The 27511-nt window shown below is 45.2% G+C and overlaps 1 protein-coding gene across 2 annotated transcripts in view; it reads right to left on the bottom strand.

Annotated features, from left to right (window-relative positions):
• cep41 (centrosomal protein 41) overlaps positions 1–24457 on the bottom strand; it is a 64852-nt gene extending 40395 nt beyond the window's left edge. Inside the window, exons 1-4 of one of the 2 annotated variants that reach the window (XM_072471128.1) lie at positions 24385–24457; positions 21611–21674; positions 8956–9003; positions 3978–4039 (exon numbers count right to left, since the gene is read on the bottom strand). In XM_072471128.1, the coding sequence (XP_072327229.1) occupies positions 3978–4039; positions 8956–8983 (90 nt within the window). In that variant the 5' untranslated portion in view covers positions 8984–9003; positions 21611–21674; positions 24385–24457. Of the gene's footprint in view, positions 1–3977; positions 4040–8955; positions 9004–21610; positions 21675–22994; positions 23153–24384 lie in introns of those variants that run through there. The other variant, XM_072471127.1, reaches the window with a different exon arrangement.
• Positions 24458–27511: the final 3054 nt, after the last annotated feature.

The following is a 27511-nucleotide window of genomic DNA, read 5'->3' as shown; positions in this document are numbered from 1 at the left end:
TATCCAAAGGACTGGGATAAAGGAATTCCATTGTTACTATTTTCAATTAGGGATGCACCTAATGAATCAACTAAATTCAGTCTATTTGAGTTGATTTTTGGTCCTGAGGTAAGAGGATAACTTAAATTGATTAAGGAGAAATTGGCGAGTCAGCGGTCAGAAACTAGTTTTGGACTTTAGGGAGATTTGGCTAGAAAGCATTTAAAAGTGTCACAGTAGGAGATGAAAAAAAGCAGATAAGAAATCAAAAGCTCATAGTTTTGTTAGTGGGAGAAAGTACTAGTGTTATTACCAGGAAGTGACCCTTTAAAAGCAAGATTTAGTGGGTCTCACCAAATTGACGGAAATTGAGTGAGGTAAATTATGTGATGTTGCTAACTTTGCCTTAGTTTAATTGCTCTGTTTTATCACCTTTGCTCGAGTCGCCAGGTATCTTTATGATACCGCCACGTGGTTCAAGTCAGAGTAATGATCAATAATCCTATACACCGATTAGTAAGGTTTAAATCAAAGCACATTTATTATACACAGTAATCGCTACTCATGCATAAATTCTACGTCTAAGCTACTTCTACAACTAACAGGCCTATACTTAACTTGGAACTGGCCCACCAGGTCAGGGAAACAAATGGCCTTTCGTTCGGGTTCTGAGCCTGCGGGATTCGAAGTTGGTACAGATTGGTAGCGCCCATCTCGTAGCGAGCGTTGAATTAAACTTACGATTCGATCTTCACTGCTCTGGTCAATGTTGGTTTGTTGTTGCTGGGTGACCCGGGCAGGACGAAGAGCTCAAAGAGGTGGAGAAGAAGAGAAGAGAGCGATTTGAACTTGGGGCTCAATTCTTATAGTCCCCAGGGGCTTCCCGCCTTTCGGGGCGGCCCCTCTACCTGGTCCCAAGTGATTGGACTTTGTCCCAATCACTTGGTTCGATTTTCTCCAATGCTGGAGCAGTTCCCTGATCGATGGGCGGTCTTGAGGTGCTCGTTCACCTCCTTTTGTGTAGGCTCCTGCTGGCGCGCAAAGAGTCTGGTTTTGCTTTGTGTGTCTAAATGTTGCTTTTTGTTCCCGGGGATTGCTCATTAGTATGCAGATGGCTGTTGTTTTGTTATGCTGATGGTTGCTGGTATCGACAGTGTCTGGCCTTTCCAGAGGTAAATACACAGCCAACCTGCAGCTGCTCGTTTTTGTCTTGTTGGCTGACTTTCCCACCAGCCTTTGCCGTTCGCCATTTTGAATCGGGAGTTGGCCATTTTAAGTGGCTACAGTGATAAGAATGCCAAATAGAAGGAAAAGACACAGAATGTGTCGTCATGTTAATATGCTCAAAAGGTATTTTGATAGGGTAGGAAAGCAGGAGGATGGGTGAATGGTTATAACTCAGGGAAAAGAGATAAATCCAGAGGATTCCGAATTGGACATTCCTCAAATTAGATTGGAGAATGAGCGGCATGGTAGTACAGTGGTTAGCATTGTCGCTTCATAGCTCCAGGGTCCCAGGTTCGATTTCCGGCTTGGGTCACTGTCTGTGCGGAGTCTGCACGTTCTCCCAGTGTCCGCGTGGGTTTCCTCCCACAGTCCAAAGACGTGCAGGTTAGGTGGATTGGCCATGCTAAATTGCCCTTAGTGTCCAAAGGGGTTGCGTGGGGTTGCTGGGTTACGGGTATGGGGCAGAGTTCTGGGCTTAAATGGGGTGCTCTTTCCAAGGGCCGGTGCAGGCTCGATGGGCCGAATGTTCTCATGAGGAAGTAATAAGAAATTAGGATAAAGTACTGATTTACCTTCCAGAGGAAAATCAGAGTGACAGAGTGATCTGAAAGAGCTATTACAATCACATGGAGCTACATGTGAGGACAAAGTAAGGGCAATTATATATGATTTAGATGCAGGAAGTTCGGTTTCAATTAAGCAACATCCATATTAACTGAATCCAAACAAGTTGGCACAGGTTCAAAAGGAGTTTGAAAGTATGTGTAAGAATGATGTAATTGAAAATGATGAAGTGTCTTCATGTCCACAATTGAAGGAAGAGTGTAATGAGAGTCTTGAGTCAAAGCAAGAGCCCAAAGAGAAGGAAGCTGGCACCAATTCTTCTTCTCAGTCATCGGCATCACCACCTCAGTCATGTAGAAAACTTTTCGATCCAGAGGAACTATAGCAAGCTCTCATGCTCACACTGGAGCATTGTACCGCCAGGGCCCAGAATCATTGCCATTCCGGAAAGCTATGGACTCTCCACTTTTAGGGATTCCAGATTACTTTGACATAGTGAAGAATCCGACCGATCTATCAACAATAGAATGCAAGCTGGACATTGGGCAGTACCAGGAGTCTTGGCAGTATGTGGAAGACATATGGTTGATATGTCTTACTGTTCATGATATACATAAACAATATATATGAGAATGGGGTGGGGTGGGATGGTAAGTAAGTTTGCTGATGGAACAAAGATTAGCAGGAAGGTTAACAGTGAGGAAGAAGGTCTTAGGTTGCAGGAAGATATAGACAGGTTGGTCAGGTGGAACTTAAACGCTGAAAAGTGCGAGGTGATTCACTTTGGAAGGAGTAACAAGGCAAGGAGTATTCATGACAGGGCACTAGGAAGCTCAGAGGAACAGAGGGATCTTGGCTTGCTTGTCCACAGATCTCTGAAGGCGGAAGGACAGGTTAATAGGGTAGTTTGGAAGGCATACAGGTCACTTGCCTTTATCAGTTGTGGCATAGATTATAAGAGCAGGGAGGTTATATTGGAGCTGTACAAAACTTTGGTTAGACCACAGCTGGAGTAGTGTGTGCAGTTCTGGTCGCCTCACTATAGGTAGAATGTGATTACACTGGAGAGGGTGCAAAGGAGATTCACCAGGATGTTGCTTGGGATGAAGCATTTGAGCTCCATCCCAAGTGGATAGGCGCAGGTTGGGTGGATAGGCGCAGGTTGTTTTCTTTAGAGCAGAGAAGGCCGAGGGGGGGCCTGACTGAGATGTATAAGATTATAAGGAGTGGACAGGAAGCAGCTGTTCCCCTTAGTTGACGGGTCAATAATGAGGGGGCATAATTATAAGGTGAGGAGCAGAAGGTTTAGAGGGGTTTTGAGGAAAACCGTTTTTCACCCAGAGGGTGGTAGTAGTCTGGAATGTACATACTGGGAGGGTAATAGAGATGGGAAACCTCACAACCTTTAAAAAGTACATGAATGAGCACTTGAAATGTCATAACATTCAAGGCTATGGGTCAAGTGCTGGAAAGTGGGATTCGTGTAGATTTAGTACAGTCATAGAATAGTACAGTGCAGAAAACTGGGAGCTGGAAGAGAAGCCATTGCAAGTGATTTTCTGGCTACTGTTAGATAGAATGGAACCATGTGAGAGATGTCCCACCAAGCTGGATTGTCTTCCACCCATCACAGATCTTTCCATCTGTTCTTCCCTCCCCTTTCCCATTTTTCTGCTTCTGTATATACTTAAAATTTGTTCCATCTCGAATCTATCCCAGTTCTGACGATAGGCTATCAACCCGAAATGCTAACCGTATTTCTGTCTCCACAGATGTCACTGGAAATACACGGCAAATCAGGTATCTTCTGTTTTTATATCTTACACCTCACCAGTTAGTTGACAGGAGGAAATGCAAAAAACAGAAAAGAACGGAAGGAGTGAATATACCTTGAAAACAAAGTCTTATCTAAAAGAAATAAAAGTGGGATTGTAATGCTGAATTGATGTTGCAAAGGTTGTGTCACTCATCCCCACATCTTTCAAACTGAAAAATTGAGAGCCAGAGCAGCTAATGTTATTATTACAAGTTTACAGTGCATTTACTCTTGTCATTGATTAAAGGGAAATAATATAAATATTATCTATCAATTAAAGAGAAATGTACCTGTATTGAAACTCTAATGTTATGAGAATTTTTTAATGACTCAATATTTCAATTATGGACTATATCTCACAGGACAACAAACCATAAATGGGAGCACTTACCAGCTGGGAAAATGTGGTGACTTTCAATCTTTTGAATAATTCATCTCTTTTATATCTATAATCTATTAAGAGGAAAAAATAAACTGAATTATGATAACTTGAAATTCTCATTTCAACAGTCATAACAGGGCAAAATATACTAGAGCCTAAATTTGTACCAAATGCAGTCTTTGGAGAGTGGAGGATGGCATCTACTGTATGGATGTCACATGATTAGGTTGTAACTAGACAGAATGGAAATGCGGACCACCCAACTCAATCGCTAAATACTCAAACATGAAAAAGCATGCTTTATTGATTACATTTTAGTACAATTAGATGATAGAACATAGAAAAATGTCCAAAATTGCCCTTAGTGTTGGGTGGGGTTACTGGGTTATGGGGATAGGGTGGAGGTGCTTACCTTGGGTAGGGTGCTCTTTCCATGAGCACCCTACCCAAGGTCAACACCTCCACCCAACACTAAGGGCAATTTTGGACACTAAGGGCAATTTATCTCAGCCAATCCACCTAACCTGCACATCTTTGGACTGTGGGAGGAAACCGGAGCACCCGGAGGAAACCCATGCAGACACGGGGAGGATGTGCAGACTCCGCACAGACAGTGACCCAAGCCGGAATCGAACCTGGGACCCTGGAGCTGTGAAGCAATTGTGCTATCCACAATGCTACCGTGCTGCCCTTAAGAACAAATTAATCTACACTATATCATTCTACCGTAATCCATGTACCTATCCAACAGCTGCTTGAAGGTCCCTAATGTTTCCGACTCAACTACTTCCACAGGCAGTGCATTCCATGCCCCCACTACTCTCTGGGTAAAGATCCTACCTCTGACATCCCCCCTATATCTTCCACCATTCACCTTAAATTTATGTCTCCTTGTAATGCTTTGTTCCACCTGGGGAAAAAGTCTCCGACTGTCTACTCTATCTATTCCCCTGATCATCTTATAAACCTCTATCAAGTCACCCCTCATCCTTCTCCGTTCTAATGAGAATAGGCCTAGCACCCTCAATCTTTCCTCGTAAGACCTACTCTCCATTTCAGGCAACATCCTGGTAAATCCCCTTTGCACCTTTTCCAAAGCTTCCACAACTCCACCAATCTTCGTATCGTCTGCAAATTTACTGACCCACCCTTCAACTCCCTCATCCAAATCATTAATGAAAATCACAAACAGCAGAGGACCCAGAACGGATCCCTGCGGTACGCCACTGGTAACTGGGATCCAGGCTGAATATTTGCCATCCACCACCACTCTCTGACTTCTATCGGTTAGCCAGTTTGTTATCCAACTGGCCAAAATTTCCCACTATCCCATGCCTCCTTACTTTCTGCCTAAGCCTACCATGGGGAACCTTATCAAATGCCTCACTAAAATCTATGTACACTACATCCACTGCTTTACCTTCATCCACATGCTTGGTCACCTCCTCAAAGAATTCAATAAGACTTGTAAGGCAAGACCTACCCCTCACAAATCCGATCTAACTATCCCTAATCAAGCAGTGTCTTTCCAGATGCTCAGAAATCCTATCCTTCAGTACTCTTTCCATTACTTTGCCTACCACTGAAGTAAGACTAACTGGCCTGTAATTCCCAGGATTATCCCTAGTCCCTTTTTTGAACAGGGGCACGACATTCGCCACTCTCCAATCCCCTGGTACCACCCCTGTTGACAGTGAGGACGAAAAGATCATTGCCAACGGCTCTGCAAATTCATCTCTTGCTTCCTATAGAATCCTTGGATATATCCCGTCAGGCCCGGGGGACTTGTCTATCCTCAAGTTTTTCAAAATGCCCAACACATCTTCCTTCCTAACAAGTATTTCCTCGAGCTTATCAGGCTGTTTCACACTGTCCTCTCCAACAATATGGCCCCTCTCATTTGTAAATACAGAAGAAAAGTACTCGTTCAAGACCTCTCCTATCTCTTCAGACTCAATACACAATCTCCCGCTACTGTCCTTGATCGGACCTACCCTCGCTCTAGTCATTCTCATATTTCTCACATATGTGTAAAAGGCCTTGATCTTGACAATGGACCAATCAGCTGATCATGAATTAAATATTGATGTGGATTTCTAAACCATCACTGTAGTTTTCAGCTTCTGTCACCTTCAGGAACTATCCAATGCCCATGACCTCACTGATCCTGTTAACTCCTTTCAACTGTATACTACATCTACTGAAAATTTGTTAACCTGTTGAGTACGTAGTCTGGCCAAATATTTCCATTTGTAAAAACACTATTCAAGTAAAGGAAGGAATAACTCTGGGAGCCATTTGAAAAACAAATGATGTGTTGTACTCCTGTTGGACAACTGCCAGCATTTTAATATGCAATATAATTTGAAGAGATGTATAATTATTCTATGAAAATAGACCAGCATTTAACAGAAGTCAGGCTCAACACTAGTTTGTTGGTTTTACCTCTGCATCAATAAATGGCTAGACAGTTATTGAACATGTCTTGAAATATTAGTTCTTCACTTAAATTGAAAAGTCAAACTATTTAAATGGTCAGACCCTTGGAGAAAGACAGCTATACCAGTCAATTCTTACATAGTTTTACACATTATAGATTTTATTTAATAGTAATTTAGAGCTTCTTCAGAATTTGTCCCTGTCCAGTCAGGACAAGTGTGGCTTACTTTTCTTTGAATTAGCTTTGTCCAATAATCAAATTTCAAGTAAACTCTGCAATTTTGAATTCAGTTTCCCCTCATCTTTCTGTCCATTTTAGGCTGCTTTATGTGACTTTATATCATGCTCCAGACTGGAAACCATTTAATTTATCCACACTGGCAAGTTAATTTAAAATTGTTAAAAAGATAAAAGAAAATTTAAAATGCTTTATTAAAAAAAAAGTGTTATCTGTAAATAATGCTCAAAATGTGTGTTGGATGAGGCCAACGATGTTGGTCACCTGTGTGGTGGTTCGCATGAGAGCTGCAAGCTGTGCAAAATACATATTTTGGTAACTTAATTGGCATATAACAAATAACTGACAGGAGTTAATCTGCTCTTTTCAGTTCACTCTGATTCTATGTTAGATTTGAAGCTTTTTCCAATCGACAAGTGTTCTGCCCCTGCAATTTCACTATTCTTTGGGAATCCTCTCTTCATGGAATTCTAATCAGCCCACCTTCACCATTGCACTTCACTTTCATTCATTTCATTATATGATCACTCCCTTTAAATTCGGTCTCATTGAGCACGCAAAAATATAATGAAGAGCTCTCTTACCTTGATCTTGCTTACTATTTGGTGATCCCTCACAGCTGATGGCTGACATGATGTGAATTTACTTTCAGACCAACAATGTCCAAAGTGTATTTTTGTACTTTAATAACTGCTGGTAAACACCACACTTACAGGTGTTATTTACGACATTGGTTTTGAGCCTTCCTACTCCTAGTTTACTGAAAACGTTCTGCTAAGTTTACAGATCTTACTCCTAGTTTACTGAAAACGTTCTGCTAAGTTTACACATCTTATGTGGAATGACTTTATCTTTTGCAACTAAAGGGGCATTCATTGAAGTCCATCTATTAAGCACTCTGGTTACATGGGACACAGTGAAGTTACTGTGCTGACCATTGCAATTAGCTGTTAACAAAAGGAGGCAGTGTTGCTTATCCATGAGAAAATCTGGCATCTTTTCAGTCAGTCTTCAATTCCTTTCACCAAGGGGAAAGTACCTGTACAGGTTTACAACTCTTGATAAATTGCCTTTTGTCAAATCACTGGTCACATTCAGAGAAGTTCAACAGAAAAAGTTATTTAAAATTCATCCCTGGAAAACAAAACTTACAAAAAAAAAAGGAAAAATATTCCTTTTGCTCAGATATTTGGCTATCATGGTGAATTTCTTATTTCTTTTAAATTTAGAGTACCCAATTCATTTTTCCCAATTAAGGGGCAATTTAGTGTGTTCAATCCACCTACCTTGCACATCTTTGGGTTGTGGGGGCGAAACCCATGGAAACACAGGGAGAATGTGCAAACTCCACACGGACAGTGACCCAGAGGCGGGATCGAACCTGGGACCTCGGCGACGTGAGACTGCAGTGCTACCACTGCGCCACCGTGCTGAATTTCTGACATCAAACCACTCAGAAAAGAGTGGCATTCTTCTCACTGTGCAATCCTTCTAGCGAAGAGCTTTATAAAACAATTTTAATTGCAAAATAGCAGTCCTAGGTACAATATACAGTTCTCCTAAGTCATGGAGAAACCAGGATTTGTCACCCAGGCATGCTCTAGTCTCCCCTAGCAATCACTTACAGCATGACATTAGGAAAGCCTGGGCAAGTAGTTAATTTGTTAACCCATCCAGGTTGCAAAATGGTGCTTGGAGGACAGAAATAAGTTAATTTTCCCCCCCCCTTTTATTGCATTTTTATATGTTTACATTCACATTTATATTTTGTGAAGCCACTGTACACTTTGACTACATGGTAAGGGTAATTCCCTAAATTAATTGGCTTTTTTTTTGCACTGTTGTGCATATGGTGGGAGAAATGAGAGTAAGAGTTACAGGTTTTTTTTTGTCTTGAGTCTCATGGGTGAGCTGGGGGATAGAGGCACAGAACAAGAATGCTCCACCTAGCAAGGGCTCTGATGTGTGTTCTTAATTTTCCTGTATAACAAGTGACCACACTTTAAAACAATCTAATGGGATATCTTGAAAATACGTTATATACAAGTTATTTCTTACCTGACCCATTTAGTGAGTTTCAGATGCCCCAGTTGTCTCTCCTGTGCTAGATCCATCACTTTGCAGCCCAAGAATTGAAATAATATCTAATCTATTGCCAAGGGTCAGTGCCACAACTAATCAGGAGAGCCACAGTGGTTCATTTAAGCTCTCTATTCATTGCAAACATTTGTGTCATGTAACATTTTTGACCATTCACCACTTGTCACCTTAATGCAATTATTTCTCAGTGGAAAATAAATCATCACTTACTTCTTCTTAACTCATCAATCTTTTCCATATACTTTGAAAGGCTGTACCCTGTAAAAACAAAAGTATTTAAATCAGAATAATTCACAGCAGTCTGAATAATTACATGTTAGAGACACCAACATTAAAATATAATTCAGAAGGGGCGGCATGTGATGCAGTGGTTAGCACTGGGATTGCTGCGCTGAGTGACCCAGCTCTGTGTCACTGGCCATGTGGAGTATGCACATTCTCCCCATGTCTGCGTGGGTTTCACCCAAACAACCCAAAGGTTCAGTGGATTGGCCACACTAAATTGCCCCTTAATCGGAAAAAAAATAATTAGGTACTCTAAATTTAAAAAATATATAATTCAGCACTTCTTCTTTGGCAGTCTCTTAGGGTGGAGGATGACCTGCTCCCACTCCGGGAAGGGGCATTTATTTAGGGAGGCTTTTAGAGTATCCTTGTAGCATTTCCGGTGTTCCCCTACTGATTGTTTGCCATTGCGGAGATCGGAGTAGAGAACTTGTTTAGGGAGTCTTCTGTCAGGCATGTGGACAATGTGTCCCACTCATCACGGCAGGTCGAGCGTGACCAATGTCTCAATACTGGGAATATTGGCCTGGGAGAGTACACTCACATTGGTACGCCTATCCTTTTTTAAAACTAAATTTAGAGTACCCAATTATTGTTTTTCCAATTAAGGGGCAATTTAGCATGGCCAATCCACCTAACCTGCACATATTGGGTTGTGGGGGTGAAACCTATGCAGACACAAGGAGAATGTGCAAACTCCACACGGACAGTGACCCAAGGCCAGGATTCGAACCCGGGTTGGTATGCCTATCCCGCCAGTGGTTTTGCAGGGTTTTACAGAGGCAGCATTAGTAATATCTCTGCAGGGATTTGAGGTATCTGCTATACATTATCCATGTTTTTGATGCATACAGGGGGGGCGAGAACACGGCTGCTCTGTAGACGATGAGCTTGGTGCTGGAATTGGAGATCCAAAAATCAACAAGCTTGGGGCAGGACCAAACAGCTGACGGTATCCAGTTCCATAATAAAGGAAATGAAATGGACAGCTGCCACCTTGAATAAAACCCATCCTCCAAAACTCTCAATGTCGATCTTCTCCAGGTGCAGAAATTCCACGAGGTCCCCAACCAAGCCAAAGCCTTAGGCGGCACTGGGACCTCCACCCTAACAAGGCTTGCTTCCGGGTATTAGAGAGGTGAAGGCATCTGCTTTCTTCCCCTCCTGCAGCCCCGGCAAGTCCAACCCTCCAAAAACTGCCACCATCAGACACAGCTCCAACCTAACACCCAGAATCACTGACATTATTTCAAAAAAGGAAATCCAAAAATCAACAAGCTTGGGGCAGGACCAAAACATGTGCGTGTGGTTCTCTGGCCCCCTAGAACACTGCTCACACGTATTCCATCCCCGAGAAAAACCGATTCATAGAAACATAGAAAATAGAAGTAGGAGGAGGCTATTCGGCCCTTCGAGCCTGCTTCACCATTCATTCTTATCATGGCTGATCAAGCTCAATACCCCGATCCCGCCTTCCCGCCCGGACGCATATGCACCCTGGGCAAGTGCACCCTTTGCACCACCTTGAACTTAACCTTGCGCATGAGGAGGTGAATTTGACTCTATGAAGAGCCTCACTCCACACCCCACCCCCAAAGACCAAACTGCACTCATCCTCCCACTTCCCCTTTACTTCTTCCAGCAAAGCCTGCTCCGTCGCCAACATCTGCCCATAAATGTCTAAGATCCTTCCCTCCCCTAACTTGTTCAAGGATGGGACCTTATCCATATGCGAAGGCGCCGGCTGGAACTTCTCGAAAATCTCTCCTAGCTCAGCAAACCTACCCTCCAGAAACATATCTCTAAACTTCTTCAACCCTCCCTCTTCCAAGGCCTGAACAGTGAATCTAGACCATACAGAACAAACCTACAGTTCCTGCAAATCGTCGCCAACAGCGACATAGAGCCTAATTTAAAATGCTGCCTGAATTGATTCTCAAAGAGGCTATTACCACTGGGCTCGATGAGAATCTTAGCAGAGAGAACTGGAGAGGAGCAGTAATAAGAGCCCTCAGACTCGATCCTATACAAGAAGCCTCCTCCATCCACCCCCGTTTAGAGTAGAGATCCTTAAAACACCCCCCTCACCTAATCAATATTTTCCCCCCCAGTAATAACACATCAGGTTAAGTAGTGCCAACCAACACCCTTCCCCTCCCCCTCCCGTCTACCCCTTTTCAAAAATGCCCTATGAGCCCAAGGGGTCTTACCAGCCCAAACAAAAGATATTAACTTATTGACCCTACCAAAAAAAGCCTCGAAAGAAAGACTGGGAGTCACTGGAACAAGGGAGAATATTCAACTTCATCATTTGAACTCTTCCTGCCAAGATCAAAGAAAGGGCATCCCACCTCTTCAAATCAGCCTTCACCCCATCCACCAGATTAGAAAAGTTGATGGAGTGTGACCCAGGCATGGATCACCCGGATACGGGAAGCTAGTCTTAGCCGGAGAAAACGTCTGCATAAAATGCAGACTTACCGAAGTTTAATTTATACCCTAAAAAGGAACCAAACTTCCGGAGAATCTCCATTATCTCCCCCTCATTGGAGAGAGGGTCCGTAACATATAATAACAAATAGTCTCCATACAGGGACACCCTATGCTCCATCCCTCCCTGCTCTATCCCCCTCCACTTAAAATACGATCTTAGCGCAATGGCCAGCGGCTCAATTGCTAAGGCAAACAACAATGGGGACAGTGGACATCCCTTGTCTCGTACCCTTGTACTGTTGAAAGTACACCGAACTCAGGGCATTTGTACAGGCACTCCCAGTGGGGATATAAATTTTGGTCCAAACCCAAATCACCCCACAATCCTGAAAAGGTACTCCACCCGATCAAATGCTTTTTCCGCGTCCATCGAGATAATCACCTCAGGCTCGGACACAGAGGAGAGCGACAGCACCACATTCAAGAGTCTCCCAATATTGGCTGACAGCTGCTGGCACTTAACACATCCTGTCTGCTCCTCCGAAATAACACCCAGCAGGTAGGGCTCCAAACGAGTTGTCAACACCTTAGCACCAGCATTTAACAGAGAAATGGGTCTGTATGACCCACTCTCTGTGGGATCCTGGTCCTTTTTCAAGATCAAGGAGATCGATGCCTGCACCAGCAAGGCCAGCAACAGCTCTGGGACAGAGAATCATTGAACATATCCAGCAGAAGTGGAACCAGCAGACCAGCAAACGGTTTATAAAATTTGATAGGGAATCCATCAAGACCTGGTGCTTTGCCTGTCTGCATTAACCAAAAACAGTTGATGATCTCCTCCAGTCCATGATCTCCTCCAGTCCAATCGGCGCCTTCAGCCTCCAGCTCCTGCCTTCTTTTCCGTTCCACCTCCGGAAAGGTCAACCCATCCAAAAATTGAAACATTGTCGAATCCTCCTCTGGAGGCTCAGACTTACATAGCCCATGATAAAAGGTTTCAAACACCTCATTGACCTTTGCAGCAGGAACTAACCCGCCACCCGAGTCACTGACCTGAACTATCTCCTGGGAGGCAGCCTGCTGCCTCAGCTGGTGAGCCAACAGACCTCTAGCCTTTTCCCCATACTCATAAAACGTCCCCCTCGGGCGACAAAGTTGGCCCACCACCTTCCCTGTTGACAATAGCTCGAAATCCATCGGTAATTTCTTTCTCTCTGCCAATAGCTCCGGCATTGGGGCAATCAAGGATGGAATTCACTAGCCTCTGTCTCTCCACCCTCCCAGATTTATCCCTATATGCCTTAAAATAAATTATCGCCCCCTGATGACCGCCTTCAATCCTTTCCAGGGTGTGGAGGGCGAGACCGCCTTGTTCTTATTGAACTCCACATACTCTCCATTAGCAGAGGGTACCCGTTTGCAAAATCCCTTATTAGCAAGTAGCGTGGTGTCCAACCCCCACGGGGGTCGCTGAGAGCAGCCTGGCTCCAACAACAGCAACCCTCCCCCAACCAATGATTAACGAATGCGAGTCAAGATCCGGAATAGGAGCCAGTGCCTTCTTAATGAATTCAGAGTCATCCCAATTCGCCGCATACATGTTAACCAAAACCACCAGCATGCTTGCCAACACCCCACTAACTATTATACAGAGCTGCCAACCTTTCCCAACAGAAATCAGTATTCCAGGTACCAAAAATCAGTATTTTGGCAGTAAAATCCGGATTTTCATTTCAAAAGGAAAAATGCCCACCAATCTGAAGTATAGCTTTACATCTTTATTGCACAAATCTAAAACACAAATGGAAAATGCAAATCCAATGCTTCATACATGTACATCATCATGAGTGGGTGTTTTCAAATTAAGTTTCAAACATTCAGTAAATCTAATAATGAAAAATGTGAACAAAACATTCACCTTTTCACATGAAGTTCAAAACTGTCCTAAACACTTGATTAACTTAATTGAATTATAACAAGAAACTGTACAGATGCAAAAGGAATCCAGTGCATTTATTTCTTTCAAAAAATATTTTCATGAAGTAGCACTAACAGATTTGATGTTCAAATTAGGGTTTATGAAAGTAAAGGTAAAAGAAAAGAATGGCCACAAGAAGTAGAAAGCAGAAGGTATGGTTAAATAGATGCATGATGATTCAGGTTTACTTATACAGCATTTTTGTTTCACGCCCACAGCAAAAAGCGCTGTTTCCACATAAAAACAAGGATTTATGAACTGAACCCTGCTGAAACTTAATAATAACAAAGAACAAAGAAAAGTACAGCACAGGAACAGGCCCTTCGGCCCTCCAAGCCCGTGCTGCCTGTCTAAACTAAAATCTTCTACACTTCCTGGGTCCGTATCCCTCCATTCGTGTATTTGTCAAGATGCCCCTTAAATGTCACTATCGTCCCTGCTTCCACCACCTCCTCCGGCAGCGAGTTCCAGGCACCCACTACCCTCTGTGTAAAAGACCTACCTCGTACATCTCCTCTAAACCTTGCCCCTCACACCTTAAACCTATGTCCCCTAGTAATTGACCCCTCTACCCTGGGGAAAAACCTCTGACTATCCACTCTGTCTATGCCCCTCATAATTTTGTAGGCCTCTATCAGGTCGCCCCTCAACCTCCGTCGTTCCAGTGAGAACAAACCGAGTTTATTCAACCGCTCCTCATAGCTAATGCCCTCCATACCAGGCAACATCCTGGTAAATCTCTTCTGCACCCTCTCTAAAGCCTCCACATCCTTCTGGTAGTGTGGCGACCAGAATAATGTGCAATGTATTGTCAGCTGCACTCCATCAGTATAGAAGGAGGGAACTAGAGTTAAAATTTCAGATCAATGACCTTTCAACAATTCTGAAATGTTAACTCTACTTCTCTCCCCATTGATGCTGCCTGACCGGAGTATTTCCAGCACTTTCTTTTCTTTAAATACATAGCAGTGCTCTACAAAGATCAGTGATAGAGGTAGTGTTGAGTCGACTTACTGTAATTCACCCTCCCTCGATGTGATTTTTTTATCCCAATAACATCCAGGCACCTCGATGCCTCAGAGACCACGTGAAGGTAGGTGATCCTGACCTTTGCGCGGTCTGGCACATGAGGCATTGAGGTGCGTGTTGGTTTCCTTGGCGTCAGGGCCCCACCCCTCTCCTCTCTGCCCCGCGCACTAATAGCACATGTGTGGCAGACCCCCCCCCGCCTCAGAATCAACCATATCACCCACCGTGAGGCAATCCGGCAGAGCCACAACCTACCCTAGCTCCAGGTCCAACCAAGGTGGCCACCGTCAAGCCAGTTCAAAACAAAGGAACCTGCCCTGTCAACAAGCTACCACTCCCGAACTCCTCCCCTCCCCTCATCCTCACTCTCACCTCTCCCCTCCTTCCCCCACCCCCAGCATCAGACAAACAACCCACCAAGAACCAAAAAAAAACCTTCCCCCTCCTTAACTCCAGCAAAACAATCAAAATAATTTAAGCTTGTTATCTTAAGAAACAAAAGACCCCCCCGCCTGCTGTAGGCGATGAACTGCAGCCATCTACCCCACTCCGCTCTTGTGAACTAGCTAAACTACTAGCAGGGTGGACCCCCCCCCCCCCCTTCTCGGGTAAAAATCAAAGTCCTTCACACAATGGATTAACAAACAGCCCCTCATCACATACCTCAGTTTAATACCAAACATCATAGGAAGAAAACAAAGAACCACAACCAATGCCCCTCCCGAGAGTTCCAACAATACAGTAAACAACCCCAAATTCAACCCCCACCAACAAGCCATATAACAATGTGCCCTCTCCCACTTTATAACCATTCTACACAAAGATACAAATACAGAAGAACTCAAAAATGACCATGCAAGCAAGACCATAGTCCTCAAACACTTCCCTCCCAATCCATGTTTCTTAACCAAGTCTTCTGGTGCGTCAAAATAGTAGTCTCGGTCTCTGAAGGTAACCCAGAGATGAGCTGGGTACACCATCCCAAAACGTACATTGCTCTCGTAGAGCGCTGCCTTGGCCTTATTAAACACCATACGCCTCCTTACCAACTCTGCCCGATGTCCTGATAATCTGATGGGATGGCTCTCCCATCAACTTCTCAATTGTCCTTTGCCCATCTCAGCACCCAGTCCTTATCCAGGTACCGATGGAATCGGACTACGATTGCCCGTGGTGGCTTCCCCCAATCTGTCTTCTGTCTCAGCCACCAATGGACCCGGTCCAACTCAGGAGGGGTCAAGAGGACTCCCTCCCCCATTAACTTTCCAAATACCTTAGAGTCGTAATCAGTGGCACTTTTTCCTTCCAGGCCCTCAGGCAGCTCAATAATTCTTAAATTCTGCCAGCTGGAGAGATTCTCCAGGTCATCGGCCTTAGCCGTTAACACCTTTCGCTCCTCTGCCAGCAACATGACAATTGCCTCCAAAGGGCCAATCCAATCGCCGTGACCAGTGAGTACCTGCTCAATCTTCATCCCCTGTACCTCACCCGTTGATACAACCTGTCAAAGGGTGCCCGAATTAGATGTCACAGCGCTCTCAATCGCCGTTTCCTAAATTCACCCGACAAGAAGTCCACCAACTTCTGGCTCGTCCACTGAGGGGGCAACAGTGCCACAGTGCCCTCGGCCATTTTTCCCCCTTCTGATGCCCGAGAGCCTTCTGAATCGGACAAACATCTCTAGCCCGATCTATGGTTTGTGTTGTACCCACCAGACATCACTCGCCAGACGTGATCTATTTCTGTCAAACTGTACCAATGTTCTCCCAAAAATTACCCGGTAATCAGACAGAAAGGGCCCCCCAAAAAAAATAATCCCCAGGTAGAGCCATCTCGTGTGTGACTGCTCACCTCATAGCTGCCACCAGAAGTCACTGGTGTTTGCTTGTTAAAAGACCAGACACCTCTTCACAGGTGCTGACTATGATGGCTTTTACGGTGGATTGGGTACTTTGCGGCTCTGGCTCATTGGTTGCTGCCAGGTTGGCTGTAAAGCGGCGACTGAATAGGTCTTCTCAGGGTCTTTTGAGTCCAGTGACCTGGAGTCTCCTATGGTAGAATATTTTCTGCCTCTGCCGGTTTGGGGTCAGGTTGATGGAGATTGTAGACAGGATTGCTTCACAGCTCCAGGATCCCAGTTTCGATTCCCGGCTTGGGTGACTGTCTGTGCGGAGTCTGTACGCTCTCCCCGTGTCTGCGTGGGTTTTCTCCGGGTACTCCGGTTTCCTCCCACAGTCCAAAGATGTGTGGGTTAGGTGGATTGGCGATGCTAAATTGCCCTTAGTGTCCCAAAAAGGCTAGGTGGGGTGACTGGGTTACGGGGATAGGGTAGAGGTGTGGGCTTGGTAGGGTGCTCTTTCCAAGGGCCGCTGCAAACTCGATGGGCCGAAGGGCCTCCTTCAGCAATGTAAATTCTATGATTACTCTCGGCTCTGGTCGTGGCAGGGGTGATGCAGACAACTTTGTGGTCTCTTGCTCAGACGATGATTAGGTGCCAGTGCTTGTCTCGCGGGTGGAAAAGGGGGTTCGCTATCACACTGGTGAGGCCACAACTGGAGTATTGTGTGCAATTCTGGTCACCACATTGCAGGAAAGACGTAATTGCTTCAGAGAGAGTGCAGAAGAGGTTTACAAGAATGTTGACAGGGTTAGAAAAGTGTAGATACGAGGAAAGATTGGCTAGGTTGGGGTTATTTTCCGTGAAACAAAGAAGGCTGAGGGATGACTTAATTGAGGTGTACAAAATTATGTGGGGAAGAGATAGAGTGGACAGGACAAAATAGAGAATTTTAGAACCAGGGGACATAGATTCAAGGTAAGTGGCAGAAGGTGTAGAGGGGACATGAGGAAGAACCTTTTTACGCAGAGGGTAAATCTAGAAATAGCTGCCCAAGTTGGGAGAGACCCCGTACTCTTTTAAAAAGTATCTGGATCTGCACCTTAGGTTCTGTAAGCAACAGGGCTATCGACTGGGTGCAGGAAGGTGCACCTGCGTGTCCTCAGGCTGCATGGGCAAGATGGACTGAATGGCCTCCTTCTGTGCTGTAACTTTTCTATGGTTCTAAGGTTATATTCTAGGCATTTTGTCAGGAGGAGGATTCCATTAGGGTTCGTCTTTCCTGCTTAACACGCCTTTCCAAAGATTTGCGTCCCTTCTGACTCTGACACTGAAGTCACCACTGAGGAGAATCAGCTTGTCTCCCTATGGGATGTGGGATAGCGTTTGGTTGAGGCTGGGGCAGAAGGCCTCTTTGTCTCGTCCTTTGCATTTAGGGTTGGAGCTTAGGCACCGACGGCTTTGATGTGCTGCTTCTGGGCCAGGGTGAGCCGTAGGGTCATGAGGCGCTTACAGCCTCAGGGGAATTGTTGAGACTTCTGACCAATTTGATTTTTATGGCAAAGCCAACCCGTAGAAACGGTGTTCATCTTCTGGTTTGCCTTTCTAGAAGAAGGTGTATCCACCATCTTGTTCTTTAAGCTGGCTTTCTCCTACCAGTTTTGTCTCACTCAGGACGGCAATGTTGATGTTATAGCGCCGGAGTTCCCAGGCTATGATGGTGTTGCAACGTTAGGGTCTGTTGCTATTGGGGTTGTCCATAAGGGTCCTGACATTCCAGGTCCCAAAATTTGGGTGGGTGGAAGATGTCTGTGCATGGATTCTTTTAACATGGGGTGGTCATTGCACACCAACCACCACATGGTCCCAACGGAGCATGGTCTGGGCCCAATGACAGGGAAATCGGAGACGACTGGAGACCAGAACGGGATCTAACAAACATTCATCATCCACCAGTCATCAGCCTGCCTGTCAGTGATGTCGTTTTTGAAGTGTGATGTTACTCTCTGGACACAGCCAGCGTGGTGATCTCCTATGCTCTCGCCACTGCCTCAGTGCTCTTAATCCTCTTAGTGCTCCTTCTGGGCCTTTTTTGGGGGACCCCGTGTTATCTGGCCTTCGCCCAAGTTGGGTCCCCGAAGCTCCTGCTGCTGCTTCCCTCCTCTCGCTAATCCTCCTGGACCTATTGTAGGCCTCGCCCAGGTTGGGTCCTCGGTGTTCTCGCGGCTTTCTCAGTCCTCCCTCTCCTCTCGTTGCTCCTTCTAGGCCGTTTGTAGGCGCCACACAATTTGGCCTTGCCCAGGTCAGGTCCTGGGTGGTCTCGCTGCTCCCTCAGCGTTCCCCACACATGGAACAGCTGAGTGACCTTTCGCGCCAGTGAGTACTGCAATTGTCAAGCTCCTGCTCATCAGCACTAATACCATACCAAATCACAATGCTTGAGAATTCAACTTTAAAGTTTTTTAAAGGGAAAAATTATTTCTTGCTGCATTGGATGATAGCAAAAGTAGCACAAGAACTGATTTCATAGTGAGGTTATGTTTGAAATCTCACTTGTTTTGTAATACTAAAGTGCTTTATTAAAAATAGAATTAACTGAAACTACTTTATTATTTTTCAGAGAAAGTTAATTTTCCTGCTGCTCATTCATGGGGTATTTCAACTATCCTAATGTAACTAGGGTCATAATGGTGTAGAAGGTATTGGGGAAGGCATTTCTGAAATGTGTATATGGAAACTTCTAGTTGTAACTCAATGAGGAAGGAAGCAGAACTGTATAAGGAGTTAAGTGGAACAAATGGAGCATGTTTTAGTGGGGAAGCATTTGGGGAACAGTGATTACAAAATGAAATGAAAATGAAATGAAATGAAAATCGCTTATTGTCACAAGTAGGCTTCAAATTAAGTTACTGTGAAAAGCCCCTAGTCGCCACATTCCGGCGCCTGTTCAGGGAGGCTGTTACGGGAATCGAACCGTGCTGCTGGTCTGCTTTCAAAGCCAGCGATTTAGCCCTGTGCTAAACAGCCCCTAATGTAAAGCATTAAGTTTGGATTAGTTGTAGAAAAGGACAAGGCCCAATTAAGCATAAAATTAATTAATTAGAGGAGGTGTATAACATCAGTGAGTTGAAAGGGGATTTGGTCCAGGAGGCTTAGAATGAAAAAATGGTCAGCAAGACAGCAAGTGAACAATGGGAGGTTTTCAAAGAAGAGATGATTCAGGTGTTCAGGTACAGAATAGACATTCCCAGAATTTTGGGGAGGTGAGCAAAAAGAGCATCAAAGGTTGATCTCCCTAGATGACAAAAGATAGCAAGAAAGTGAAATGGGACAGTAAGACGTGGCTCACATCAAATGTAAGCTTTGCAATACAGTAGAGAACCAAGACAAATACAGAAAGTACACAAAGACTACTAACCAACACAAGAATATTTTATAAACATAGGAATAATAAAACGGTAGTCAAAGGAAGAAGGTCTTGTGGTGCAGTGTTACTGTCCCTACCTCTCAACTAGAAGCTCTGGATTCAATCCCACTCCAGTATCTGATGGCCAAGGTCAGTTCATAATGTGGCCAAACAGGTTGAGCACCAACCTGTAAATACTTCCAACATAGAACCAGGGGCGATTTCTGGTCATCTACGCGACGGAAAGAAGATGGAGCCCCTACCATCATTATTCATAGCTCCGGGAATACAACATGCATGTAAAAATGCATACTGATACAGCAACGCGGACTACTTGGAGGTCAGTTGGTTTAGTTGGCTGGACGGCCAATGTGGATTAGATTGGAGCCAACAGCATGAGATTGGATGCCCGTTCCAGCTGGGGTGGATTTTGGATCTGCCTCCTTGTCCTACCCATTGGGTTGGCCCTGGCGCTGTTGGTTTGCCTTGCCTTCGAGCAGAGAACTGAAGAAGATGAAGCCAAAGAAAGGGTGGGGCTAATTGTGCGCCAAAAAACCTTCTTATGAAGGCAAAGAGCATGGTTGAGGTGTGAAATGAGTACATTGCATTTATCTTCACCCGAAAAGAAAATGTTGCAGATGTGGCAAAATACATTGATATCTCTATGTCTTTAATTTAATTTCCTGCCACCATTACATATCCTTTCATACCCAATTTTCAGGTAAGTTTCTATCTGGCTTTTAAATGCCTCAAATGATTTTGCATAAAACACCTTCAGGAACAGTGTGTTCCATATTCTTACAATCCTTCGTGTGACTACAATTTTCCCCGAAATTACTTTCAATCAGATTAGCTTTTATGCCTCCTTGTATTTAGATTCCCATGCTGCAGGGAAGCCTTGTTCACTAACCACCCTATCAATTTTCTTCTTTAAACATTTAAATCTGATCATCCATAAACGTTTTCATATTTTGGGAATACAAGTTAAATTTAATGCATCTCATAAATGAATCTCTTTATCAGTATCATCCCGATAAACCATCACTGAAATTCTTCCAAGGGCAGTGTATCAAGGTAAGCTGAAGTTGCCAAAGCTGGACACAATAAGGCCTGACCAGGAGTTTTACAATTACAGTAGTACCCCATTACAGTGATACTCTTAAGGGTGCAAAATGGGCAATATCAGATTGGGTGCCCATTATACACCTCACCCCATTCTCCTTTCCACTGAATTTAATGAGCAACTCATTGTGACCATTTTACATCCTGGCTGAAAGTTCAAGCATATATGGTATGTGATGAAATCCAACATAAAAACTTTAAATCCTACCTACCCAATGGAAACCTGGGTGACAAGGTTACCTGCCCAAAGTTAGTGGGGCCCTTCCTTAAATATGGAGATTGGAGTCCAATTGACCTCCGTCCACAATTTCAGCTCTGACCTTAATGGGGAAGCCACTGCGGCTTTCTTAGCTGGCTGAACTCGGGAAGAAAGGCTCAAGATTTTAATTTCTTTGTAGGGCCAGTAGGAGAAGATTGCATTACCAGCTTGTAGCATGTTTTTTCATTCCATTTTGTTAGCATAGAAATTGCTACATAAAAGGAGACTATTTGGTCCATTGTCCCTCTGCCAGTGCTGGATCATCACAGGAGCTGTTTATTCTAATTCAATTTCTCTGCTTTAGTGATTTAGTGCCATTTAGTAATTTTCTTGAAGGGTTTCCCGAATTTCCTCTTAAATGTTGGGATTAACTCGGTTTCATGAGCTATTTTTCAGAATACATTCCACATCCTGATAAAGCTTTGTGTGGAGAAACTGTTTTTCATCTTTCCCTTAATGCTTTCATGACCAGTCCTAAAATTGTAACTATTGGCAACAATTCAGCCCACTAACCGGTATCAATTCGTGCCCGAACATATCGATACTTCGGATTTGGTACAACTCTTTTCTTCAGAAACTATGGAGAAAAAAAATCAAATAACAAACATCATTATAATAAAAAGACCAAGTTACAGTGAGAGGGAGGAGTTGAGAGGGAGTGAGTAGAGAGAGACAGAGAGAGGAAGAAAGATGTTAAGAAGATTTGAGGGCACAGGCATGAGCACAGGGTATGTGAGGAGGAGCCCACGACTGCAGGGCAGAGGGCACTGCATGGGGTGTAAGGCACATTATGGACAGGGAGGCACCACATGGCAGAGGGCAAAGGCACCACAGGGGATGGCAGCAGAGGGTGAAGGCATCACGGGGGGGTGGCAGAGAGCAAGGGCACTACAGGCAGTGTGGCAGAGTGCAGGGACACCACAGGTAGATGGCAGAGAGCAAGAGCATGGAAGTTGAGGGCACTGCTGGGGGCAGAGGGCACCACAGGGGCAAAGGGCAAGGGCACCACCAGGGCAGGGGGTGAGTGCAATGGGGTGGGGTGGGGGTACTGCAGGGAGGGAGGAAGGCATTGTGTGGGGGCAGGTAAGCACTCCATGTGTGGAGGCACCACTGGGGTAGCACTGTGAGGGAGGAAGGCACTCTGGGGAGGAGGGGTGCGCATGGCAGGTAAGGGAACCACAAGGGTGGTAGAGACTGATGGAATCGCAGCTGCATCAGAGGAGAGGGCACCATGGGGTGGCAGAGGGCAAGGGCACTGTAGGGTTGATAGAGGGCAAGTGCACCATAGAGGGTGGCAGAGGGCAACAGTACCATGGGGTAGGTGGCAGAGGGCAAAGGCACCATGGGGGAAGGGGGGTTGCCAAGGGCAAAGGCACCACAGAGGGGTGGCAGAGGGCAAAGGCATGCACTGCATGCCAGAGGGCAAAGGCACCACAGCAGGTGGTAGAGGGCAAAGGCACCACAGGGGTTGAAGAGGGTGAAGGCACCACAGTGGGTGGCAGAGGGCAAAGGCACCACAGGGGTTGCAGATTGTGAAAGCACCACGGTGGGTGGCAGAGGGCAAAGATACCACAGGGGGGGCAGCAGAGGGCAAAGGCATCACAGGGGGGTGGCAGAGAGCAAGGGCACTACAGGCAGTGTGGCAGAGGGCAGGGACACCACAGGTAGATGGCAAAGGCACTACTTGGGGCAGAAGGCACCACAGGGGCAAAATACAACGGCACCACCAGGGCAGAGGGTGAGTGCAATGGGCGGCACGGGCCTCCACAGTGGGATTGTAGCTCTGGGTCTCCGGGCCGGCCCTGGGGACGCCGGGGCCCCCCCGCGCAGCCCTGCCCGAGGCCGGCAAACCCAGGCTCTGCTGGACTGTCCCACCTCCGCCACACACTAACTGTACCTGAGGATTGCCGATGGTGCTCTTCACTGACATCTTCACCAATCTGCCCCCCGCCCCCGGCTCCTTCAATCAAACAATCAATAATTTAAAGCACTGGACGATCCACCACGATTAACCGCCGCTCACATTCAAACGCTATCCCGATTGGTTGGTGTCTTTGAAAGCGGCCAATGGGAGCGCGGGTTATTGCAGGGTGACGCAGGTCGCCGTTGCCGGGGAGGACGAGCGGGCGGCGGTTGCCGGGACAACGCCTGGGACGCCGCCGGTTCCGGAGGGCCGGCAAACCGGGGACAACAATCCTGTCACTCATTTAACTGAGTGGAAAGTTACTTTCTGCTGAAGCTACGAGTGAAAAAGAAGTTGGCGTATGGATGTTCGCTTTATTTATCCATTCGAAATAAAGCATGGTTGTCAATACAGGTTGAGGTGCTGGAAACCGATTTATGACAATTGGCGAAAGAATCCAAGAACAGATGAGATTTTTTTTTAATGAAACGAGTTGCTGTGATTTGAAATGTATTGCCTGGAAGACCAATGGAAGAAGATTCAATAACTTTCAAAAGGCAACAATATTCATAGAACATAGAAGAACATTGAAAAATACAGCACAGAACAGGCCCTTCGGCCCACGATGTTGTCTTAGATTAATCATAGATTATCATAGAATTTACAGTGCAGAAGGAGGCCACCCGGCCCATCGAGTCTGCACCGGCTCCTGGAAAGAGCACCCTACCCAAGGTCAACACCTCCACCCTATCCCCACAACCCAGCAACCCCACCCAACACTAAGGGCAATTTTGGACACTCAGGGCAATTTATCACGGCCAATCCACCTAACCTGCACATCTTTGGACTGTGGGAGGAAACCGGAGCACCCGGAGGAAGCCCAGCTCTGCATCCTATCTATATTTCTTTGCAGCCGACAACAGCCCCCCTCACTATCCACAACTCAACCAATCTTCTTATCGTCTGCAAATTTACTGACCCACCCTTCAACTCCCTCATCCAAATCATTAATGAAAATCACAAACAGCAGAGGACCCAGAACTGATCCCTGCGGTACGCCACTGGTAACTGGGCTCCAGGCTGAATATTTGCCATCCACCACCACTTTCTGACTTCTATCGGTTAGCCAGTTTGTTATCTAACTGGCCAAATTTCCCACTATCCCATGCCTCCTTACTTTCTGCATAAGCCTACCATGGGGAACCTTATCAAATGCCTTACTAAAATCCATGTACACTACATCCACTGCATTCCAGGCGGAAAAACAAATTGCAGGACTGTTGGGAGTCTTGTTTCAACGAGCCTGCACAGGCACAATGGGCCGAATGGTCCTCCTTTCCGTTGTTATCATTCCCTACACGTGTAAAAGATAGTCTAACATTACCTGCTACTTTTCTGCGAATTCTTCTCTTTAGCGGTCAGTTTAACTGACGTTTTATCACTTTGTGGTTCACTCTCAAAATTGGAAAATTGTTTTTTTGTTGTTCCTGGAACATCGAAATAAACACACCTTTAGTCTCAGAATACTCATTGGGAGTAATTCTTACAGCGCTGATACTTAGTACATAGAATTCCAACAGTGCCCATCGAGTCTGCACCACCATCCTGAAAGAGCACCATACCTATGCCCACTCCCCCCACCCTATCACTGTAACCTCATAGCCCCACCTAACTTGCACATCTTTGGACACTAAGGGGCAATTTAGCATGGCCAATCCACCTAACCTGCACATCTTGGGACTGTGGGAGGAAACTGGAGCACCCGGAGGAAACCCACGCAGACACTGGGAGAAAGTGCAAACTCCACACAGGCAGTCAGCCAAGGCCAAAATTGAACCAGGCACTGTGAGGCAGCAGTGCTAACCACTGTGCCACAGTGCCACCCCTTGTTACTCCACATATGACTGCAGTGCATATGATTAGAGGGCATAATCTCAGACTAAAGGGTCACCCATTTAAGACAGAGATGAGGAGGGATTTCTTCTCTCAGAGGTACGGAATCTGTGGAATTCTTTACCGCATAGAGCTGAAGAGGCTGGGATGCTAAGTATGTTCAAGGCTGAGATCGACAGATTTTTAATCAGTAAGGGAAGCAAGGGTTATGGGATAAGGCTGGAAAGTGGAGTTGAGGATTATATCAGACCAGCAGGATCTCATTGAATGGGAGAGCAGACCTGATGGACTGAATGGCCTACTTCTGCCCCTACGTCTTTTGGTCTTATGCAGCAGTATAATGTGGCTGTCTGATGTACATTGTCATAATAATTAATTAGTATGTCTTTACAAGTAATATAACAAGATAACACTGACATGTTTGAAGCATAATTTCTGTTAAAGAAGTTGCTAATAACAAATAGATGATTTATATCTAGTTTTACTGACCACATAATCATTCCAGTCAGTACTAGAAAGACAAATTCAGACTTGCAATCAATTTTGTAAATACCAACACCAACCCACCCCCCGCCCCCCGCCCCAACTGTCAGTACAATTTAAAAACATTTTAAAAATAAATTTAAAGTACCCAATTCACTTTTTCCCAATTAAGGGACAATTTAGCATGGCCAATGCACCTACTCTGCACAACGTTGGGTTGTGGGGTGAAACCCACGCAGACACACAGGGAGAATGTGCAAACTCCACACAGACAGTGACCCGGGCCGGGATCGAAACTGGGTCCTCGCTGCCATGAGGCAGCAGTGCTAACCAGTGCTAGTGCAGTGCTAGTACATTTTTAGAAGAGTCCAAGCATATGTAATTTCAAATTTTTACACAACAAATATCTATTCTATTGAATTTTGAGGCTATCATACTTAATAATTCACCTCCCTTCTACCTTTTTCTCATTAGATTGAGCTTCCCTAACCATAGACCGAATTAATTTTTCACTGCATATTGTTCTCAGGTTCACTGACAGATTGTGTCCTTGTAGTATCTGTTACAATTGGCAGTCAGAACTGAAGATTTCAACTTCTCCAGCAAATAATGGAACTACAGTTTTTAAACAGGTTGCAGTGTAATATCTAATATCTAAAGATGCCCAGATTGCCCTCCTCACCATCATCCCAAGTTCCCCTCCAAGTTACATACCATCCTGACTTGGAAATATATCAGCGGTGCTTAATTGTCGCTGAGTCAAAACCCTGGAACTCACTCTCTAACAAAAGTGGGGATGTCTTCATCACATAGCTTTCAAGAGGAAAGCCCATCAGGACCTTCTAAAAGAGCAACTAGAAATGATCACCTTGATTGCCAGTGTTGCCATCATGCTAAGAATTAACAAAAATATACCTAAGTGAGATCTTGTCAGAATTATAACCCAGTTTGTAGTACTGCCCATCACAGCAGGAATGTGAGCAGTTACCAACTCAGGAGCAATACTTGGCAGAAGGCTGTGTCAGGTCCTTGTTGAATTTGGTTCACATAAGAACTAGGAACAGGAGTAGGCCATCTGGCCCCTCGAGCCTGATGAGATCATGGCTGATCTTTGTGGACTCAGCTCCACTCTCCGGCCCGTACACCATATCCCCGAATCCCTTTATTCTTTAGAAAGGTATCTATCTTTTTCTGAAAAACGTTTAAAGAAGGAGCCTCAACTGCTTCACTGGGCAAGGAATTCCAGAGATTCACAACCCTTTGGGTGAAGAAGTTCCTCCTAAACTCGGTCCTAAATCTACTTCCCCTTATTTTGAGGCTATGCCCCCTAGTTCTGCTTTCCCCGACCAGTGGAAACAACCTGCCCGCATCTATCCTATCTATTCCCTTCATAATTTTATATGTTTCAACAAGATCCCCCCGCATCCTTCTAAACTCCAATGAGTACAGTCCCAGTCTACTCAACCTCTCGTCATAATCGAATCCCCTCAACTCTGGGATCAACCTAGTGACTTGGAAATATATCACTCCCTCCAGTGCCAATATGTCCTTTCTCAGGCAAGGAGACCAAAACTGAACACAATACTCCAGATGTGGCCTCACCAACACCTTATACAATTGCAGCATAACCTCCCTAGTCTTGAACTCCATCCCTCTAGCAATGAAAGACAAAACTCGATTAGCCTTCTTAATCACCAGTTGCACCTGCATACCAACTTTTTGCGACTCGTGCACCAGCACACCCAGGCCCCTCTGCACAGCAGCATGTTTTAACGTCTTACTGTTTAAATAATAATCCATTCTGCTGTTATTCCTCCCAAAATGGATAGCCTCACACTTGGCAACGTTGAATTCCATCTGCCAGACCCTAGCCCATTCACCTAACCTATCCAAATCCTTCTGCAGGCTTCCGTTATCCTCTGCACTTTTTGCTTTACCACTCATCTTAGTGTCGTCTGCAAACTTTGCCACATTGCACTTGGTCCCCAACTCCAAATCATCTATGTAAACATACATACAGTGCCACAAATCAAGTGCTGAGTGCAGTTGACAACTTTGTGGAAGTTGGATGTTTCCCCAGAGAGATGTGCATGGAGAAACTCTAGAATCTTAAATTATCTGGTACCTTGGTTTGC

This window comes from Scyliorhinus torazame, chromosome 13 (assembly GCF_047496885.1).
Source record: "Scyliorhinus torazame isolate Kashiwa2021f chromosome 13, sScyTor2.1, whole genome shotgun sequence".
NCBI lineage: Eukaryota > Metazoa > Chordata > Chondrichthyes > Carcharhiniformes > Scyliorhinidae > Scyliorhinus > Scyliorhinus torazame.
Note: the sequence above shows the minus strand (reverse complement) of the source record. Positions and strands in the feature narration are given on the sequence as shown.